Source organism: Perognathus longimembris, chromosome 7 (genome assembly GCF_023159225.1).
Source record: "Perognathus longimembris pacificus isolate PPM17 chromosome 7, ASM2315922v1, whole genome shotgun sequence".
Taxonomy (NCBI): domain Eukaryota; kingdom Metazoa; phylum Chordata; class Mammalia; order Rodentia; family Heteromyidae; genus Perognathus; species Perognathus longimembris.
The window spans coordinates 21010626-21028173 of record NC_063167.1 but is presented as its reverse complement, the minus strand read 5'-3'; the positions used below and the strand labels follow the sequence as shown (position 1 = coordinate 21028173).

Below are 17548 nucleotides of genomic sequence, written 5' to 3'. Positions count from 1 at the left end.
AAAGCAGGGGTGGACATTCTTAAAGAGCCAGAGAATAAATATTCCCAACCTTGTGGCCACAGGCTGCTTTCTCCTAGCAGTGGCCTGAGACTGCATGTAAGTAACCAGGTTGGGTTTGGCCCATGGGCAGTAGTTTGATGATCATGGATCTGGAGCACAGAGGACATGAGGGATCCATGTGGTTAAGATCTGAAGTTTCCTAAGAAAGACTTTCCAGCAGTAATGGTCAGCCCCTAGCTAGGAGTGTCTGGTTATTGATCACTCTCATCTCTTCCTTGACTTTCTTTAAGGAAGAATCAAGTAACTGTACTCAACAGCAAGTGTTTCACAAGTATCACCTCATTTAACCTTGCACCAGAGAATCAGCTAGAGTTATTGTCCTCACTGGAGCCCAGATGGGCAAGTCACCTGCCAGTGACCTACCAACCCTCTGCCTGCTCAGGCTCTTTGCCGTTTGTACCTAGTGGATCCAGAATTCACACACAGACCCTTGGCAACTGTACTAATGAATTTTTAAATTATATCACTGGAGAGAATATAATGTCAGATATGTTTATGAAAGCCTTAAAAGCACCCACAAATAAGAATGAAAGTGAAGTTTCTACTTTCTACATCCCAGTAGAAAAAGCAAAGGGAAACATTGCTTATCACAAAAGACAAAGAAGATAGGGCACCACATGGCAGAAATTGAGAGCATAAAACAAAATGACAGCAGTGAGACAAATGAATCAGTTATGATAATAAAGGTAATTAAAATCTCTATAAAAAGAAAAATACCAAGTTTAGAAAAAATATTCTACTCACAAGAAATGCATTAAAAAAAAAGTAGTGTGTTTTCATGTTTGTTTTTTTTAAAGGGATGCTCAGACTTGTAAAAGTTGCGGGCAGTATACACAAGTGTGATAAAGTTCAGCGTGAAAATACTCATTTCCTGGTCCCATTCCCCGGAGGAAAATGATTTAAAACTTTTGGTGGTGACTAATCCCAGTATTGGAAAGCAGCAGGATTGTGATGTCAAGGCCAGCCTGGACTACATAGCAAGACTTTGTTTCAACAACAACAAACAAAAAGCACTTGGTATAAATGTATCCACATAGTTGTCTCTGTATGTGTTTTTAATCAGGTAGTAAAGGAAAAAAGTCAACTCACCTCAGTCTCTGTAGAACTCTAAGTGGTGATTGAAGCCCATGTTTTGCCTTGGCCAGCCAGGACTTCTATCCTCTTGTTTATATCTCCCACAGAGCTGAGGTTTTGGGCTTGCACCACCACATCCAGCATACTTGCTGAAATGAAGATCTCACTAACTTTTTGCCCAGGCTGGTCTTGAACCAAGATCCTACTCATCTCCACCTTTTCCTAAGTAGGTGGGATTACAAGCATGAACCCAGTCTACCCAGCCTACCCTAACTTTTTTTTTTTAATGGAAAGCTTCAAAATTCTACCAAAACAGATAGGACAGAATAACGAGCCCCCAAACACCTCTCTCTCAGCTAGATCTGTGAATCCATGGCCTCTGCTTCTCCTTCCATCACCACCCTGGTTGCTCTGGGATAAATTTCAGACATAATATTACATTCGTCCAAAAGAAAATAAAGAAGTCTGATACATTTTAATATGTATTTCTAACAGATAAAAAGGAACCCTTTAAAGCAAAATGATATCAAGGGAAAGAAACTGGGTGTGGTGACACTTGCCTTTCACCCCACCCTTAATGGAATCCCTCCAACAGGTGGATCACCGTCCAGGCATGCACTTGTACAGAAATGAGACCCTATCTCAGTGTGTCTCAGCAGTGTGCCTGCCTAGTAAGCATTAAGCCTTTAGTTCAATCCTCAGTATCACAAAAGAAAAAACCACAACCACAGTTCTGTTATCTTAAAAATTAAAAAGTAATTACTTATCATAATCAAGTGTTCTCTCTTGTATCTGTGCTTTTGAAAGTGAAATATGCCATTAGAGTGGACAGACAGATCTCAAGTCTTTTTCTAACCCATGGGTGTCCAACGTACCTCCTATGATTTTTTTTTTAACTTAAGAAGACAGATCATTCATTTTGAGGAATCTCTTATTTTCTGAATTTTGTTGATTACTTCCCTGAGAGATAGTTTGGCATGATGGCCTTTCTCTTATATTTCCTCTAATTGGCTGTAAGCTCTAAAAACTTAACACAACTTGGGTTCCATAATCTAACTAGAATATTTAATAGGCAGAGCCTGTGTCTCCATCAGAGCTACATAAAGTCTCATTGCCTCTCTTTTGAGGATGTTGGGAGCTATTGATGTTCACAGTACAGAGACATTTTAGTTTCTTCTTTTATGAGCTGGGATTGTTAAAAGGAAAGTGTCTTCATCAAATATTTGGTTATTCTGAGGCACAGTTCATAAAGGAAAGATGGGAGAAATAACTTCATTATTTTCCTTTACTTACAAGTTTTCATATGAGCAAGCTTACTCGCTAACATCTTTCTTTTTTTTTTTTTGTTGCCAGTCCTGGGGCATAGACTCAGAGCCTGAGCACTGTCCCTGGCTTCTTTTTGCTCAAGGCTAGCACTCTACCTCTTGAGCCACAGCACCACTTCCGGCTTTTTTCTACATATGTGGTGCTGAGGAATTTAACACAGGGCTTCATGTATATGAGGCGAGCGCTTTACCACTAGGCCATATTCCCAGCCCATCCCTAACACCTTTCAAAGTTGAATCTTTTCAAATATTATTACAGTCCAAGTGGATTTAAAACTATTTTATGTATTTAAATCTATTGCAGTTATGAGTCTAACTGATGCTTCATTGTCTTACTGGCTAGCAGGAACTCTTTTTTATTTTATTTTATTTATTTATTTGTTTGCTTGTTTATTTATTTATTTATTTTGCCAGTCCTGGGGCTTGGACTCAGGGCCTGAGCCCTGTCCCTGGCTTCTTTTTGTTCAAGGCTAGCGCTCTGCCACTTGAGCCACAGTGCCACTTCTGGCCATTTACTGTATATGTGGTGCTGGGGGATTGAACCCAGGGCTTCATGTATGGGCGGCAAGCACTCTTGCCACTAGGCCATATTCCTAGCCCCATTCTTTTTTATTTTTTTTAATTTAAATTTTATTGTCAAAGTGATATACAGAGGGCTTACAGTTACATAAGTTAAGTAATGAGTGCATTTCTTTTTTAACAGTCTTACCCTCTCCCTCATTGTCTCCCACTGTTCTCCAACTCCCCTCCCCCCAAGTTGTAAAGAGCCTTTTGAGAATTGCCCACAATTTTTCACGTCTTACCTTGAGCCAGCTGTTAGTCTGAAGAGCTCTAGTTCCGTTTAGTGGAAAATGATGTTTAGGATCTGGACACTGGATGCTAATTTTTGTTTCTAAGCTTTTTCAGTGAAGATAGCTAGAAAATGCTTCTTTAAAAAAAACACATTGTGACTTCATTTCATTTTCTTTAGTCTTGCTGATAATCATATCTCTATTTGCTTGCAAGTTCCAAAACACCATCATAAATTCCTGTATCATAACTTATACCCCCATAGCCTCAGCTTAGAGTAGGATACCAGCACCTCAGCATGGTGAATGAAAATAGTCCCAACTTTCATCGTCACCATAATTGTCCGTTCTTTTTATCCAGATTGGCTATCTGACTACTGTGTGTTAAAAAAAAAAAAAATCTCGGGCTGGGGATATAGCCTAGTGGCAAGAGTGCCTGCCTCGGATACACGAGGCCCTAGGTTCGATTCCCCAGCACCACATATACAGAAAACGGCCAGAAGCGGCGCTGTGGCTCAAGTGGCAGAGTGCTAGCCTTGAGCGGGAAGAAGCCAGGGACAGTGCTCAGGCCCTGAGTCCAAGGCCCAGGACTGGCCAAAAAAAAAACAAAACAAAAAAAAATCTCTTCAGCTACTCTCTGTCTGACTATGCTTGTGCCAATATGCTATTATATTCATCTTGGGATGGAGAAAATGCATATCAAATTTAACCTCCCTTTTTAATTATGTAAAACATTGACACAGTTTCAACCCTGTCCCTTCCTACTTCCTGTGGAATCCTCCTTGCTTTGGTTTACCTTTGCACTGATTGGTGATCAAAGTGATTATTAATGCTTTAATATTAATTTAACCTCAGATAGTAACTCTTATGCAGAATCAGACTTTGCCCACAATACTCTACTTGGCTTTCATTCACCCAGTAACATATTCAGGAGACTGGTCCACAACTCTGTTCCTTGCATTTGTTTTATAGCTGCATAAACAGCCCATTTGGTTGGTTGCCTGAGTTAATTTAGTTGGGCTCTTATTACCTAACACGTGCACTATTTACGCTCTTTTGCGAGTACAAATGATGCAGCCTTGTATTGCCTTTTACAAATATATATGTGTGCTTTTTGCACATATTTTGCTAAGATATCTTTGGAATAGAGTGCTAGAAATAGAATTGCTGCATCAGGGAGTAAATATGATTTTTTTGCTGAATATTACCAGATTGCTCTCCACAGGGGCTATGATATTTTGCATTTCCACCAGCAAGGTTCACAATTCCTAATTTCTTATACCCCACATATGTCATCAGGTATTGGGCTGTGCCTAGCTAATAATTTTTGAGATCTATGTTTTTCTTATTAAAAATGAAGCTAGGCATCTCTTCAAGTATTCAAGAGACATTGCATTTAGGAATCCTTCCTCCATTTCCTGCCAGGCAGATACCACGCTGAATAGCAAGATAAACAACAGAGAGGAAGGACTGGATGGATAGAGAGGCCAGCTTCTAATCACTGAACTCAAGAAGTGGTTTACTAGCTAAAATGACAAGACAGGCAAACAGAGAAAGAACACAAAGTGGTGACCCCTAAAGGTGGGCACCAAGTTTCCCTCTCTGAAGATCCTGAATGGGCCCTCACAGAGTAGAGTATAGCTGTTTGATCTATAATTTCCTAGAAATTGAATGAGGAGAATCTAGGCTGGTGCTGACCTGGAGCCTGGAGCCTAGGAAGAGCAGAGCCCTTGCCGGCTGCTCATAGCACCTGCATACGAGCATGGGGGAACATAGTCATAGGCACATCTCTGTCCACTACCAAGGTCTGAAAAGTGCAGGGAAGATGGAGAGAGAAGCAACAGGCCGATCAATACAATGATGGGTAGGTTTTTTGAAAACTGGGGTTACCCTTGAAGTGACAGTGTGCATATGTAATTTATTTCTCAATGTTTGATATAGGCACTATGTAATTACTTTAGTTTCTCTAAGCTTCCATTCACAGAAAATAGGGTAATAATCCCCTTCCACAAACTGAGGGTAATAATACATGCACCTTTTAGTGATAGAGTTGTCACAAGGACAATCCACCTTAAGTCCTGATACCTACTAAGCTCTTCGTGCACTGAGCTCATTACTACCTGCCATGACTGCAATATGTTGTGCACTGCAGAGGGATTTAGCAGCAGAAGTCTTGAGGTTAAGTCTCAGATTTAATTTCCTTAGCTCAGTGTCCCTGATCTGGTGTCTTAACCTGCTTGGCCTTAATTTTCTCTTCTGCAAAATGGAGATAATCACTTCACAAGCATGTGAATTTAAGCAATGCCTGTGAAGCAACTAGCAAAGTAAGCCATTAGTATGAGTTGACTGTTTCTACATTATGATTATGATTACTGTTATCTTCTCTGCTTATTAAACTACCTAGTACAATTTGATATTAAGAATGCTTGCCAACTATTTCAGATATTTCCAGAACAAAATTCAGAGGCAAGGGGTGGGGTACCTTTGGCTATATTTTATGAAACTAGCAAAATATATCTGGAGAGATCTGAGAGTTTCCAAAAAGAGTGTTATGTAGCTTCTTTACACCCTTCTTAATCCTATTCAGGTGTTAGGCTTTTGGTTTGTTTGGTTGTTTGATTGGTTGGATGGTTGTTTGTTTGGTTGGTTATTTGGGGTTTTTTTGGTTGGTTGGTTTGTTGGATTGGTTGTGATATCTGGTAACACTACAGTTAGAGACAGATTCCTTTAGACCTTAGCTTGAAATCCCTGGTTCTCTTCTGTCTTTCTTGCCTGAATCCAGGCTCTATGACTCGCAAACCCTTACCGAGTTACATAAGCTTCAGCTTTGTTAGGAGATGTTAACAGTGCTGCCCTCACAAGGCTGTTTGCTCTATGAGGAGTGAACATGACGCCTTGACATGGAGTGAGTGTCCAGCCAATGGCAGTGGCCATGTCTGTGGCAAACAGCCTTAGTGAAGGTTGGTACCATCATCCTCATCCTCAGTCTTGGGCTGGGTTAGGCTATTAACAAACAACACTCAAATGTTAATGGCTTATAACAGGATTACAGAACACTCAAGCTACATATTTACCACAGGCCACTGGGAATCTGTTCCTCGGAGTCAGGTCCAGGTGGTTGGCAGTCCTATCTTGCAACCTGTTTCCAAGGTGGCTGAGACAAAAAGAGAAAAATCTGCCTCTTAGTGTTTCCACACAGACACAATGTGCATCACATCTGCTCCCATCATATCGGCCAAAGCAACCACATAGCCTTGCACGGCTCCAAAAGGGGTAGACAGTGAAACCCACCATGTGTCCAGAGTTACCTGCTGTGGGCTGTATTCATGCATCCTCTCATTTATTCACCCAACCAGTAATGGCAGAAGGACCACTGTGTGCTAAGCACTAAATGTTGGGGTTCTGAGTTGTGGACGACAAGATGATGCAGAGCACAAAGTCTGCAGTCCTGAGCTGAGCAGAGTTCTAGTTACTTACTTCCCAATGTGGATGGGAGGAGCTGAGGCCTCTGCCTCAGGCCTGACTATTGAGTGAGGAATAAAGAAAATGCCATTGTGACCCAAATATTAGCTTCATTTCAGCCCTGGCAGCGTGACAAAAGGGCTTTGTTTAAAGGCTCCTTTTCATTTCTCCCCGCTAGCCTTTAATAAACCTCCAAATGATGTAACTAGACAGATCCATAAAGGTCCCAACAGACAAAACTCACAGCTTATATAGTTGATGTAATTTTCCATAAAAACAAAACACTCCTTGTTGGCCGACACATTTTATAAAGAGAATTTTTATTTGTTTGTTCATTCATTTGTCCCCCAAGAAAGCTATTTTTCTCTCTCTCTTTCTCTCTTTGTCCCCCAGCTCCCTGCGGTGGTCATCTGACCTCACCCAGTGGGACCATCCTTTCTCCGGGCTGGCCTGGCTTCTACAAGGATGCCCTGAGCTGTGCCTGGGTGATTGAAGCGCAGCCAGGCTATCCCATCAAAATCACCTTTGACAGGTTCTGGGAACCACAGCCTTGGGGGAGGGGGTGGGGGGTGGGGGCGAAGGAGAGGTAAGGGGAAAGATCAGCTGTGAGGCTGAACTACCAGCATGGTGGAGACACCAGAGGGACTTTCCCTGAGCTGGATGATACTCAGAGAAAAGCTTTGCCCTTGGGCTTGATTTTGGGGGGTGGGGGGAGGGCATAACTGCCAAAGGGAAGAGAAGGCCAGAGTATAACCTGAAAGGCCAGAGCCCTTCCTTTACCAAGAGGGAAATAAAGATGGATACCATTAGATATTGAAGCCAGACACAGCATCAAAGGATGGTAACCTAGAGCTTCCCAACATGGGAAGGCAATCTCTCTGACCTGTCCCAGATGATGCCCATGGGCCCCAAAGCCACGCCCACACTGCTAATAGCCCGCAGTGAGGAAGTAGCTACCCAAATACAGGCATGAACTTTCTCCACCTAAAGCAATCACCACCTAGACTCACTGTCAGGAAACTTTTCTGTGAAGGGCCAAGCAGTGAGTATTCTAGAAAGTTTCTTCTTTGTGAATCTCTGTTGTCTATTCTTTATTGCTTTTTTTTCTTTGAACATCCCTTCACAATAATGTAAAAGCTATTTTAGCTCTCCAGGCCATAGGCCAGAGTTGTCCCTAAGACCTTTCATCTGTTGGTCCTGGGCCTACCACCTTCCACCTTCTGATTGCCAAAAGGCTAATCATTTGCCTCTAGATCTTCACAGCCTAGGATGTGGAAATGGTTGGGAAGTTTGCATTGGGTAGTGGAAGTTGGAAGACCTTAGCAAAGAAGGCCCTTCCAGAACATGAGAAAATATGTGCAAATTATATTAAAAGATCCCAACCTGCCAAAATCTGGTTGTCTAAATCCCAGGGTCAGACAGGGCAGAGCTTTTAGCATTATTAAATCAGTAAGCCTCAGATTTCTCAAGAAGTCTTCATTTTACGTAATTTGACAGATTTAAAACTGAGGTCAACTATGACACCCTGGAAGTGCGAGATGGACGGACGTACTCAGCACCCTTGATTGGGGTTTACCATGGGACCCAGGTCCCCCAGTTCCTCATCAGCACCAGCAACTACCTCTACCTCCTCTTCTCTACAGACAAGAGTCACTCAGACATTGGCTTTCAGCTCCGCTACGAAAGTGAGTCTGGGTGGGGAAGATGTAAGGGGGTGGATGACAAGATTGACCCAATGGGTGAGACCTGGGATTATTCTCCTCCACAGGCACCTACTCAGGTCCATCTGGGCTTTTCTTAGACTATGCCTTTCAGAAGGCACCCTTGGCTTTCAACATCCCTCAGGGATTATGGGAACTAACAGTTGTTCATGATCTTTATACTAGGCCCCATATGCACACCGCTGTATGCAGGTGGCTAGAGTGCTGGGTGCTTAGAGACAGAGTATTTGGCTGGCTATGAACCCTCTCCTCATCTCCTCATATCCATTGCCTCCATTTAAAGAACCAGTGTCACTTGAGTTCTTTGCAGGTTGAAACAGAAAGTTCAGGTTGAACACACCGCAAGGATACGGTTGTTTTCTTACTCGTGTTTGCATTCCTAAGCCTTAGCTTAGGGCCTTAGCTACAGTGGACAGTCATCAAATGTTTATCCAGTGAATGAACCAATGAGCAAATGGTTCTGCCAGCTTGTTTAAGAGATAGGTCTTCAAATAACCTCTCTGCAAATACCAACAGCCACGTTTCATGAGTCAGTATCTGGCGACTTCAACCTTTGTAAATCCAGGCCCTCTTCTCCATCTCTTTGTCTTTGTAACAGTGCATGTTGTCAATGCTAACTGTGGCCTCTCTTTTGCAGCTATAACACTGCAGTCAGACCACTGCCTGGATCCAGGGATCCCTGTCAATGGGCAGCGTCATGGGAATGACTTCTACGTGGGTGCACTGGTAACATTCAGCTGTGACTCAGGCTACACACTAAGTGACTCGGAGCCCCTGGAATGTGAGCCCAACTTCCAGTGGAGCCGGGCCCTGCCCAGCTGTGAAGGTGAGACATGCCAAGGGTGGGGGGTATTGGGGGGGGGGAAGGAACACATACCTTTCCTGCTATGAAAAACCAGGCACTGGAATGGACTCCAGTTCCTTCTCAGGCCCCTCAGTGAGAATGGGCTTTTGAGAGGATCCTGGGGGAAACTCCCTGGGCCACTCAGGTCTCTCACTCTCCTTTTCACTCCTCCTGTAGCACTGTGTGGTGGCTTCATTCAAGGCTCCACCGGTACCATCTTGTCACCAGGGTTCCCTGACTTCTACCCCAACAACTTGAACTGCACCTGGATTATCGAAACATCACATGGCAAGGGTGAGTGTTTACATCAATGGCTGATACTGGGAAGTAGCCCCAAGTTCCCAGGTCAAGGTGACCTCCACTGAGATTTCCCCATATCATAACATGTGAGTACAGTCTGAATTTTTCTCATCAGCATGAAAATTTACAGAATTAGATCTCATTATTTTGAATCATACAACGCATTTGATAACTATTATCCAGTATGTAAACTATCCTGCTGAAAGAGATCTTAACTGGCTACCAACCATCAAATCCCCTCAAAGTCGCCTCCCACAAGATGGCAGCACACCCTTCATCTAAACACTGGTGGGAATATGACCAACCCATTCCATGAATGAGACTTCTTTCCTCATCATAGTCTATTGGGTAGATGTCCTTGTGCCATTCCCTGGAGGAACATAGGACACTGCTGCTCCCTCTTCATGCTCACTTTTATTTTTTTTATTATTATTATTTTTGTTTTTTGGCCAGTCCTGGGGCTTGGACTCAGAGCCTGAGCATTGTCCCTGGCTTTTTGCTCAAGGATAGCACTCTGCCACTTGAGCCACAGCACCACTTCTGGCCGTTTTCTGTATATGTGGTGCTGGGGAATTGAACCCAGGGCCTCATGTATACGAGGCAAGCACTCTAGCCACTAGGCCATGTCCCCAGCCCCTCACTTTTATTTTTTGAGACAAGGTCTGTACTGTAGCCCAGGCTGGCCTTGAACTTATGATCCCTCAGCCTCCTGGCTTCCAGGATTACAGGCATGCGCCACCACACTAGCCTACCTTTGGTTGTATATAACTTTACTCTTCCTGAGATGATGTACATTCATATTCCTCACTAGCCTACCCTGTTGCCTCAGTTTCCCTCATATGAGCATTAGTTAATAAACACTTTCAGCCAACATTTAATATTTATTAAATATCTCCACATGGCAAACACTGTGGCTAGAGATATGTAGGAACCAAGTAGATATGGACTCTGCTCTCAGAAGCTTATTCCAAAGTTCTGTTAGAGTCATAGTGCTTCCCTCATACACCAGAGGTTGTGATCATCTATGCTGGGGATGGAAACTAGGCCTCTGAGTTTAAGAGCACTTCATCAATAATTCTGATGCATGCCTTTAATGAAGAACCACCAGCCTAGAAAAAATACACAGAAGAGCCCAAAGAAAATATTAAGATGGAAGAATAATCCCCCCACCCCGATATTTAAATGTTGTTAATGGGCTAAATGACGTGAATAGTGTTATTTGAGTACAGTAGTGGGGAGAGGGGAGTACCAGAAAGGTCTAGAAAGTGATGCTTTCATGTGTATGCATGTGTGTTCTCACATAACTATACTAAGGTAAGTGGGAGACAGACTTCAGCATGTGATTAAAGCATCATTTCAGATCCATTGAAGAGATGAAGGATTCTTTCATAAATGGTGGTTTCGCCATATGAAAGCAGCTTAAACCCCAATCCATTCCCCTATACCTTCCACCACATAAAGCCCTAGAAACATATGGATCTTTACTCTCTGCTGGGAATATGCCTTTAAGAATAACACCCAGAGCAGATCCACGAGGCAAAGGCTACTAAATTCCATTGAACATAAAACCTGAATAGAATTACGTTTTCACAAATCCATAAATGTGCAAAGTCAAATAGTAAATAGACCCACCAAATATTTGCAATACATGTAATTGACTAAAGATTACCAACCTGATGTGGAAAAAGCTCTTAAAATATCTCTGAGAGAAATACGCCTGGCCCATTGGCCTGCCATGTGAGCAGAGCTGTAAACTAACGCTTCATAATTGCAATACAAATTGAAAAAGCATCAACCCCACCAATAATTAAAGAGAGGCAATTTCAGCCAGTAATGAAATACCATTTCCCTTTTTATATCCTCAAAGAAAATCATAACACCAGCAGGGAGAGGGTGGTCACTGCTGACCTGGTGTGAAGTGGTTTTCTAGAGAGTGGTTTGAGGATAGGAATCCGAAGCCTTCCAAGGACTGCCTCCAGACCCAACAATTCCCCTTACTAGAATTTTCCTAAAGACAGTAAGCCAAACTCTATATCAAGCTGCAGCTGCCCAGACGAGCCCTAAGCTATTTATTTATTGTACTGGAAAACTAGGGACAAGTCAACTATCCATCCATAAGGAAATGTCAAATAAACATATGGTCCAGTTAAGAGAACCAAGTACGAGGCAGCTACCTAAAATGATTCACAAGAAAAGAATATTTGCACACCCACGGGGGTGGTTGCATTAAATTGTTAAGGAATAAAGTTTGCCCAAAGAATAAATATGTCCTGTGTGTAAAACATGAACAAGAACATTTACTGGGGCTGGGGATATAGCCTAGTGGCAAGAGTGCCTGCCTCGGATACACGAGGCCCTAGGTTCGATTCCCCAGCACCACATATACAGAAAATGGCCAGAAGCGGCGCTGTGGCTCAAGTGGCAGAGTGCTAGCCTTGAGCGGGAAGAAGCCAGGGACAGTGCTCAGGCCCTGAGTCCAAGGCCCAGGACTGGCAAAAAAAAAAAAAAAAAAAGAAAAAAAAAAAAAAAAAGAACATTTACGCAGAAACAGCCAACAGGCTCTGAAAAGACCTACCCTGAAATGGTATTTAGCCCTCATCCCATAGACTCATCTTTTGTCCTTGAAAATGTTTTGAGAAGTCTGTATTACCTATAAAATGTATTATTGATATTAAAATAATATCAGGCTAGATGGCCTGGAGCTTCTTGGGGCCAGGAAAGACAGGAGCCTTTGGGTAACAGTGCAGCCCTCATGGTTCCTATAGCAACAACCTCTGGTCATGATTTTTTGTGTCTGGTCACCTGTGGTTATAGGGGGCATTTGTCTTAGTCTGGAAGTCAGTGCTGATCATCAGGTGCTTAACAAATCTTATGTAGTACCTGCACTTGGAAGCCTAACACTCAGTGGTAGAGACAGCCTGAATCCTGATCTCCATGTAGCTGGGTTGGTGTATGACAGAGCAGATGGAAGCTTCTAGAAAATGAAGCCCAGCCCTGGGGAGTTAGATGGGCATCCTGGGGTTGAAGTATAAACTTATCCTCAAGGGTGCACAGGAATTGGCCAGGATAGAAGATGCCTGGGTACAAAATGGATCAGAGGTCATGGGTGAATGGCAAGTCACTTCTTTTCTTAGAAGCATGCAAATGCATCCTGGAACTCTTAGCCTAGAGCCTCAAAGTAGAAACTAGCCTGTGGAGGCTACAGCCCTAGTTTACCTTTCTCAACTTCATATTAAGCCCTCCCAATAGAGTTCTGGCTGCATAATCTTCTTTCGGGCCCTGAAACTTGCCAAGCTTTCCTTCCTCTCAGGGTTGGCACAAGGTATAAATTGTCTCTAGAACTCTTCTCCCCATGCCAGGAGAGGGATGGTGACTCCAGCTCTCCTTGTTTGGCTAGCCCTTTGTTCTTCCTCTCCTGAGCCTCTTCTCCGAGCATCTTGGCCGGGTTCACACCCGCAGTCTCCCACAGCACCCTTTGCCTCCTAACTCTAGACTGGATAGAACTGGATAGAACTGGATAGAACTTGCTTCTTCATCCACCTCCCCAGAAGATTTGGGCTCTGATAGACAAGTCTCTTGGGTCACATAGTTCCCCCAGTTCCTTGCCCCTCTGCCTGCTTCACAAGGAACCCCACAGGGTGTGTGTGTGTGTGTGTGTGTGTGTGTGTGTGTGTGTGTGTGTGTGTGTGTGTGTGTGTGTTGAGTTAATGTGTGTGTGTGTGTGTGTGTGTGTGTGTGTTGAGTTAAATTGAATCGAACCTAGACCCTTCTTCTTTAGACTACCAAGTAGGTTGTTACCAAACAGGCAGATGCCTTGCTGGGGAAACAAAGCTTTATGAAATTCAGAATTGCTCAGCTTGCCTCATGCCAAGGGGATAAGCATTCCAAGCATCCAGAGAATGTGTTCTGGCAGAGACTCCAGGTCTGATGTCCCTTAGCCTACAAGGCTATCTGGGGATCAGGTGATCTGGGCAGAGAACACCGATTGGTAGTTGCCAGGAGTGCCTGGGTGCTTTGTATATGTTGTCCCGGCTGTCTCACTACATGCCACCTATAAAGTGACCCTGTGATCCACATATAGCAGCTAAAGAAACAGGAGCACAGGGATACCACGCAGCTTTAGCTACCACCCTGGGGCTGGTAGACAGGTGTTTGATTCCTGTCTTTTCTGTTCCATGAGGTATTGATATCACCCCATGATTCAGCATGGTTCACTCCAGGGTATGCATCCATCACACCAAATCTGGATTCATACCCCATCATGGGGCCTCTCTGTTTGTGTGACAATGTCTTCATTTTCTCACAACGGACAAAAAAGCCCAAAGCAATCAGCACAGCTGGGAAACCCAGGGGTTTCATCTCAGTTGTTTGCTTCTCCTTAGAATCACAGCCAAATGTTTACTCCTTGGGAAAGGCTGTATTTGCATGCTAGAAGAACAGAGTGCAAAGCTGGTGTTTAATCAACTTGTTTCCCCCACCTGCTACTATGTCTAACCACCCTCCACCCAAGGAGGGCAATAAAGACACATCAGACATGGATAAATTAGTGAGTGGATGTGAAGCAGCGTCACAGGTTTAGCTGTAAATCTCACCTTTAAATGCTAATGACCACAGGAAGTGCCCATCTCCGAATGGACCTTTGGGTGAGGGACAGTCTAAGTTCCTCTACTAGGATTAGCCATGCTCTCCTAGCACTGACCAGTGTTGGCCAGCCTAACGTGTTTGTGCAGAGTCTGGCTGGGCAGCTTCAACCATCTCCCCACCCCAACCAAACCCTCTGATCGCTTGGCAGGTGTGTTCTTTACTTTCCACACCTTCCACCTGGAGAGTGGTCACGACTACCTCCTCATCACCGAGAATGGCAGCTTCACCCAGCCCCTGAGGCAGCTGACTGGCTCCAGGCTGCCAGCTCCCATCAGTGCCGGGCTCTATGGCAACTTCACCGCTCAGGTCCGCTTTGTGTCCGATTTCTCTATGTCATATGAAGGATTCAACATCACCTTCTCAGGTAAGGAGTGTCAAGGCTCCCTGGGGAGAAGGGATCATGGACCCATTCTGTCTCTCCCTCTCACTTTGTTGCCAGTCTCTGGTCTTCCTAGCAGATGTTTACTTTACCACTCCAGCTGGTAGAATGTTCTCAGGGTTGCCAGAAGAGGTATTTGGCTTAGACACAAGGATGAACTAACTTATAATGATCTTGGAAAATGTGAGCAGGTTCACTGGGGGAAACTCCTCTGTTTCAGGATTATTCTGAACACCAACCACAGAGCTGGTTGAACCCTTCCTGCCCTGCTGACTTCAAATTCTCCTAATTCACAACCTCAGCAATCACAAAAGAAAGACAATTAACAGATCAGAATGTCTTAGTCTCATTTTGGGTCTTCATCATCAATGTTAATTTCATAATAATAGATATTTATCATGGTGTTTAGGGAGTCTGAAAAGAAAGTGCTTTCTTTGGCATTCAGGGAAGAAAAGGGGTTTTTGATCCTCTAATATTGAGCCCTCAGCTGCTCTTGTCCCAAGTTGTCTCCAGGCCTCCTGCCACCTGGCCATTGGCAGGATGGAGATATCGATAAATCTTTTTAGGATGGAGAAGAGAAATCTGGCCTCCAGGCACTGGAACATGGCCCAGCTAAGTCCTCACTGGCCCTCCATGCGCAGAGCCACCTGCCAAGTGTCTTGGACAGGCCTAGCCATTGAGACACAAGGAGACAGTGAACCTTGACTATTTAAAAAAGACACTTCTCCTAATCACATAGTCTGGGACACTGCATCCAAAAGGGAGATGCCTACTTCCATGCTGTCACTGAAGGCACCAGGCGGGTCCCTGGCCCAACAATGCCACCCCACCATGTTCAGCATCTGCCTCAAAGCCAGTGCCCCTTCAAGGGATCCATTTGGAGTCGTTTTCCCAGTGTGAGCTGCCCACGGCCCAAGGCCAGTCAGAGACTGGCTTTCTAAAGCTAGCTGATTGGATTGAGCCAATTCCATGCCCAGAGAGAAAGAGTGGGAGACACTGCCAGTTCCAAAGCATGAGGCTCAAATGGGGATACAGGGACAGGGAAGGGAAGTTGCTGAGGCCTATGAAACCTCAGAAATCTTCTCTGGGGGTCTTCCTTATAGATGCTCTACTCAGGCAAGTAGAAAATACAAGGCTCAAAAATACCAAGGGCACAGAACAGCCTACCTGGCCCTTCCTGTGCCAGTGTGCCATGCATTGTCTGTACCCCTGTCAGTCCTTGCCTCTGACCCTGTTTCCCCTGGACATTTGGCCTGTGCCTTCTCACTTCCTCTCTACATCCTCCCAAGATGTCCCTGAGCCCCATCCCTCCCTCCAATGTGAACCCTACACTTCCTCTGTCTTTGCAGAGTACGACTTGGAGCCCTGTGAGGAGCCCGAGGTCCCAGCCTACAGCATCCGAAAGGGCTTACAGTTCGGTGTGGGCGACACCTTGACCTTCTCCTGCTTCCCCGGGTACCGTCTGGAGGGCACTGCCCGCATCACGTGCCTGGGGGGCAGACGGCGCCTGTGGAGCTCGCCTCTGCCAAGGTGTGTTGGTAGGTGGTCACGTGCTTTCATTTTGCTTCACTTAACGGGGTGGGCCAAAATTTAGTCAAGCGATGCAAGGAGGTGGACTACACATGGCCAAGAGGCAGAGGGGTTGGGGTTTGAGAGCAGGCATAGTCCATGCTCACCTGTGGTGGGACTTCTCCAGGATAGGAAGGGATGGGGCCATCCCGTAGCTGAGCCTGACCTTTGTAAAGAGCCCTCCTGTGGGCTCTGAAACAAAACTGACCTGGAGACTTGCACCTCCCCTCCCCTTAACATGCAGGCCCCTGGTGCAAGGGGCACAGAAATTTAGCTGAGCTACCAACTGGACCTACTGCAGGGAGGTCCTCAGCCTAAAGAGGTCCAGAGCAGTGGAAGTAACTGGGGGCCTTAGATCCTGATGGGAGCACTTGCTTGAAGAACCCTTAAGAAGAATGTCCAGCCAGTTGAGAAGCAAGAGAAGGAGGAGGCAGGCTCATTCACAAAGCATCCATCACACAGGCTGGGATGTAGCTCAGAGACAAAAGTGCTTGCCTAGCAAGTGCAACATCCTAGGTTTGATTCCCAGTACCAAAAAAAGAAAAGACAAAAAAAAATAGCTACCCCCCCCCACAAAAAAGTGAACAAAACAAGGACTTTCCACTCAGAGTGCACATTCTCATTCTGTTAGGGGAGACAGAAGCCTCAAACACAGATAGGTGCCATGTCCCTTAATGTTGTACAGAGAAAAATCAAGTCATCTTAGAAAACACTGGAGATTACATCCAGTTCTTGGAAGGTAGTGATTAGAAGGATCTCAATGGAAGCCAATCTTGGCGGCAAGTTAGTGAGACCTACATCTCAACCAAGAAGACAGGTGTGATGACACATGCCTATGCTGCTAGCTACTTAGGAGACACAGGTAGTCCAAGGTTGGCCCTAAGCAAAAAACATAAGACTCTATCTGAAAAGTAATAGAGCAACATGGGCCTAGGGTGGTGACTCAAGTAGTAGAGAACTTACCTCACTGGCTAGAGGCCCTGAGTTCAAACCTCAGCACCTCAAAAACGTGTTGGAGATGAGATTACTCTTTTTGAGGAGTGGACAAGAAAGGCGTGTCTGGTGGGTTGTATTTTAGTCAAGTGTGTGGAGGGACTGAACAAGAAGGAGCGGAGGGGCAAGCCCCAGCAGTGAGGCTGCTTGGTCTCTAAAGAAAGACTTGGAGGCTAGATGGAGCCGGTGAACGGAAAACAGGAGGGGCTGGGGCAAGTAGAAAGGTGCTAGATTAGGGCTTGGCAGCCCTGCCTGCATCCTTGCTAGCATCCTACAGAAGGCTAATCAGAGCTCAGGGCCCGGAGGGTATGGAAGAAGTAGTATGCTATCCCTGGGAGCAGAGACAATTGCTGACTGTCCCTTGCAGGCCTGGATGAAAGACTGCCTGA

General features: G+C 44.8%; 1 protein-coding gene across 1 annotated transcript in view; it reads left to right on the top strand.

The window, feature by feature from the left end:
- Csmd2 (CUB and Sushi multiple domains 2) overlaps positions 1–17548 on the top strand; it is a 519739-nt gene that overhangs the window by 337687 nt on the left and 164504 nt on the right. Inside the window, exons 16-21 of the mRNA XM_048350831.1 lie at positions 7103–7241; positions 8207–8394; positions 9068–9256; positions 9452–9568; positions 14367–14582; positions 15947–16135. Of these exons, the coding sequence (XP_048206788.1) occupies positions 7103–7241; positions 8207–8394; positions 9068–9256; positions 9452–9568; positions 14367–14582; positions 15947–16135 (1038 nt within the window). The remainder of the gene's footprint in view (positions 1–7102; positions 7242–8206; positions 8395–9067; positions 9257–9451; positions 9569–14366; positions 14583–15946; positions 16136–17548) is intronic.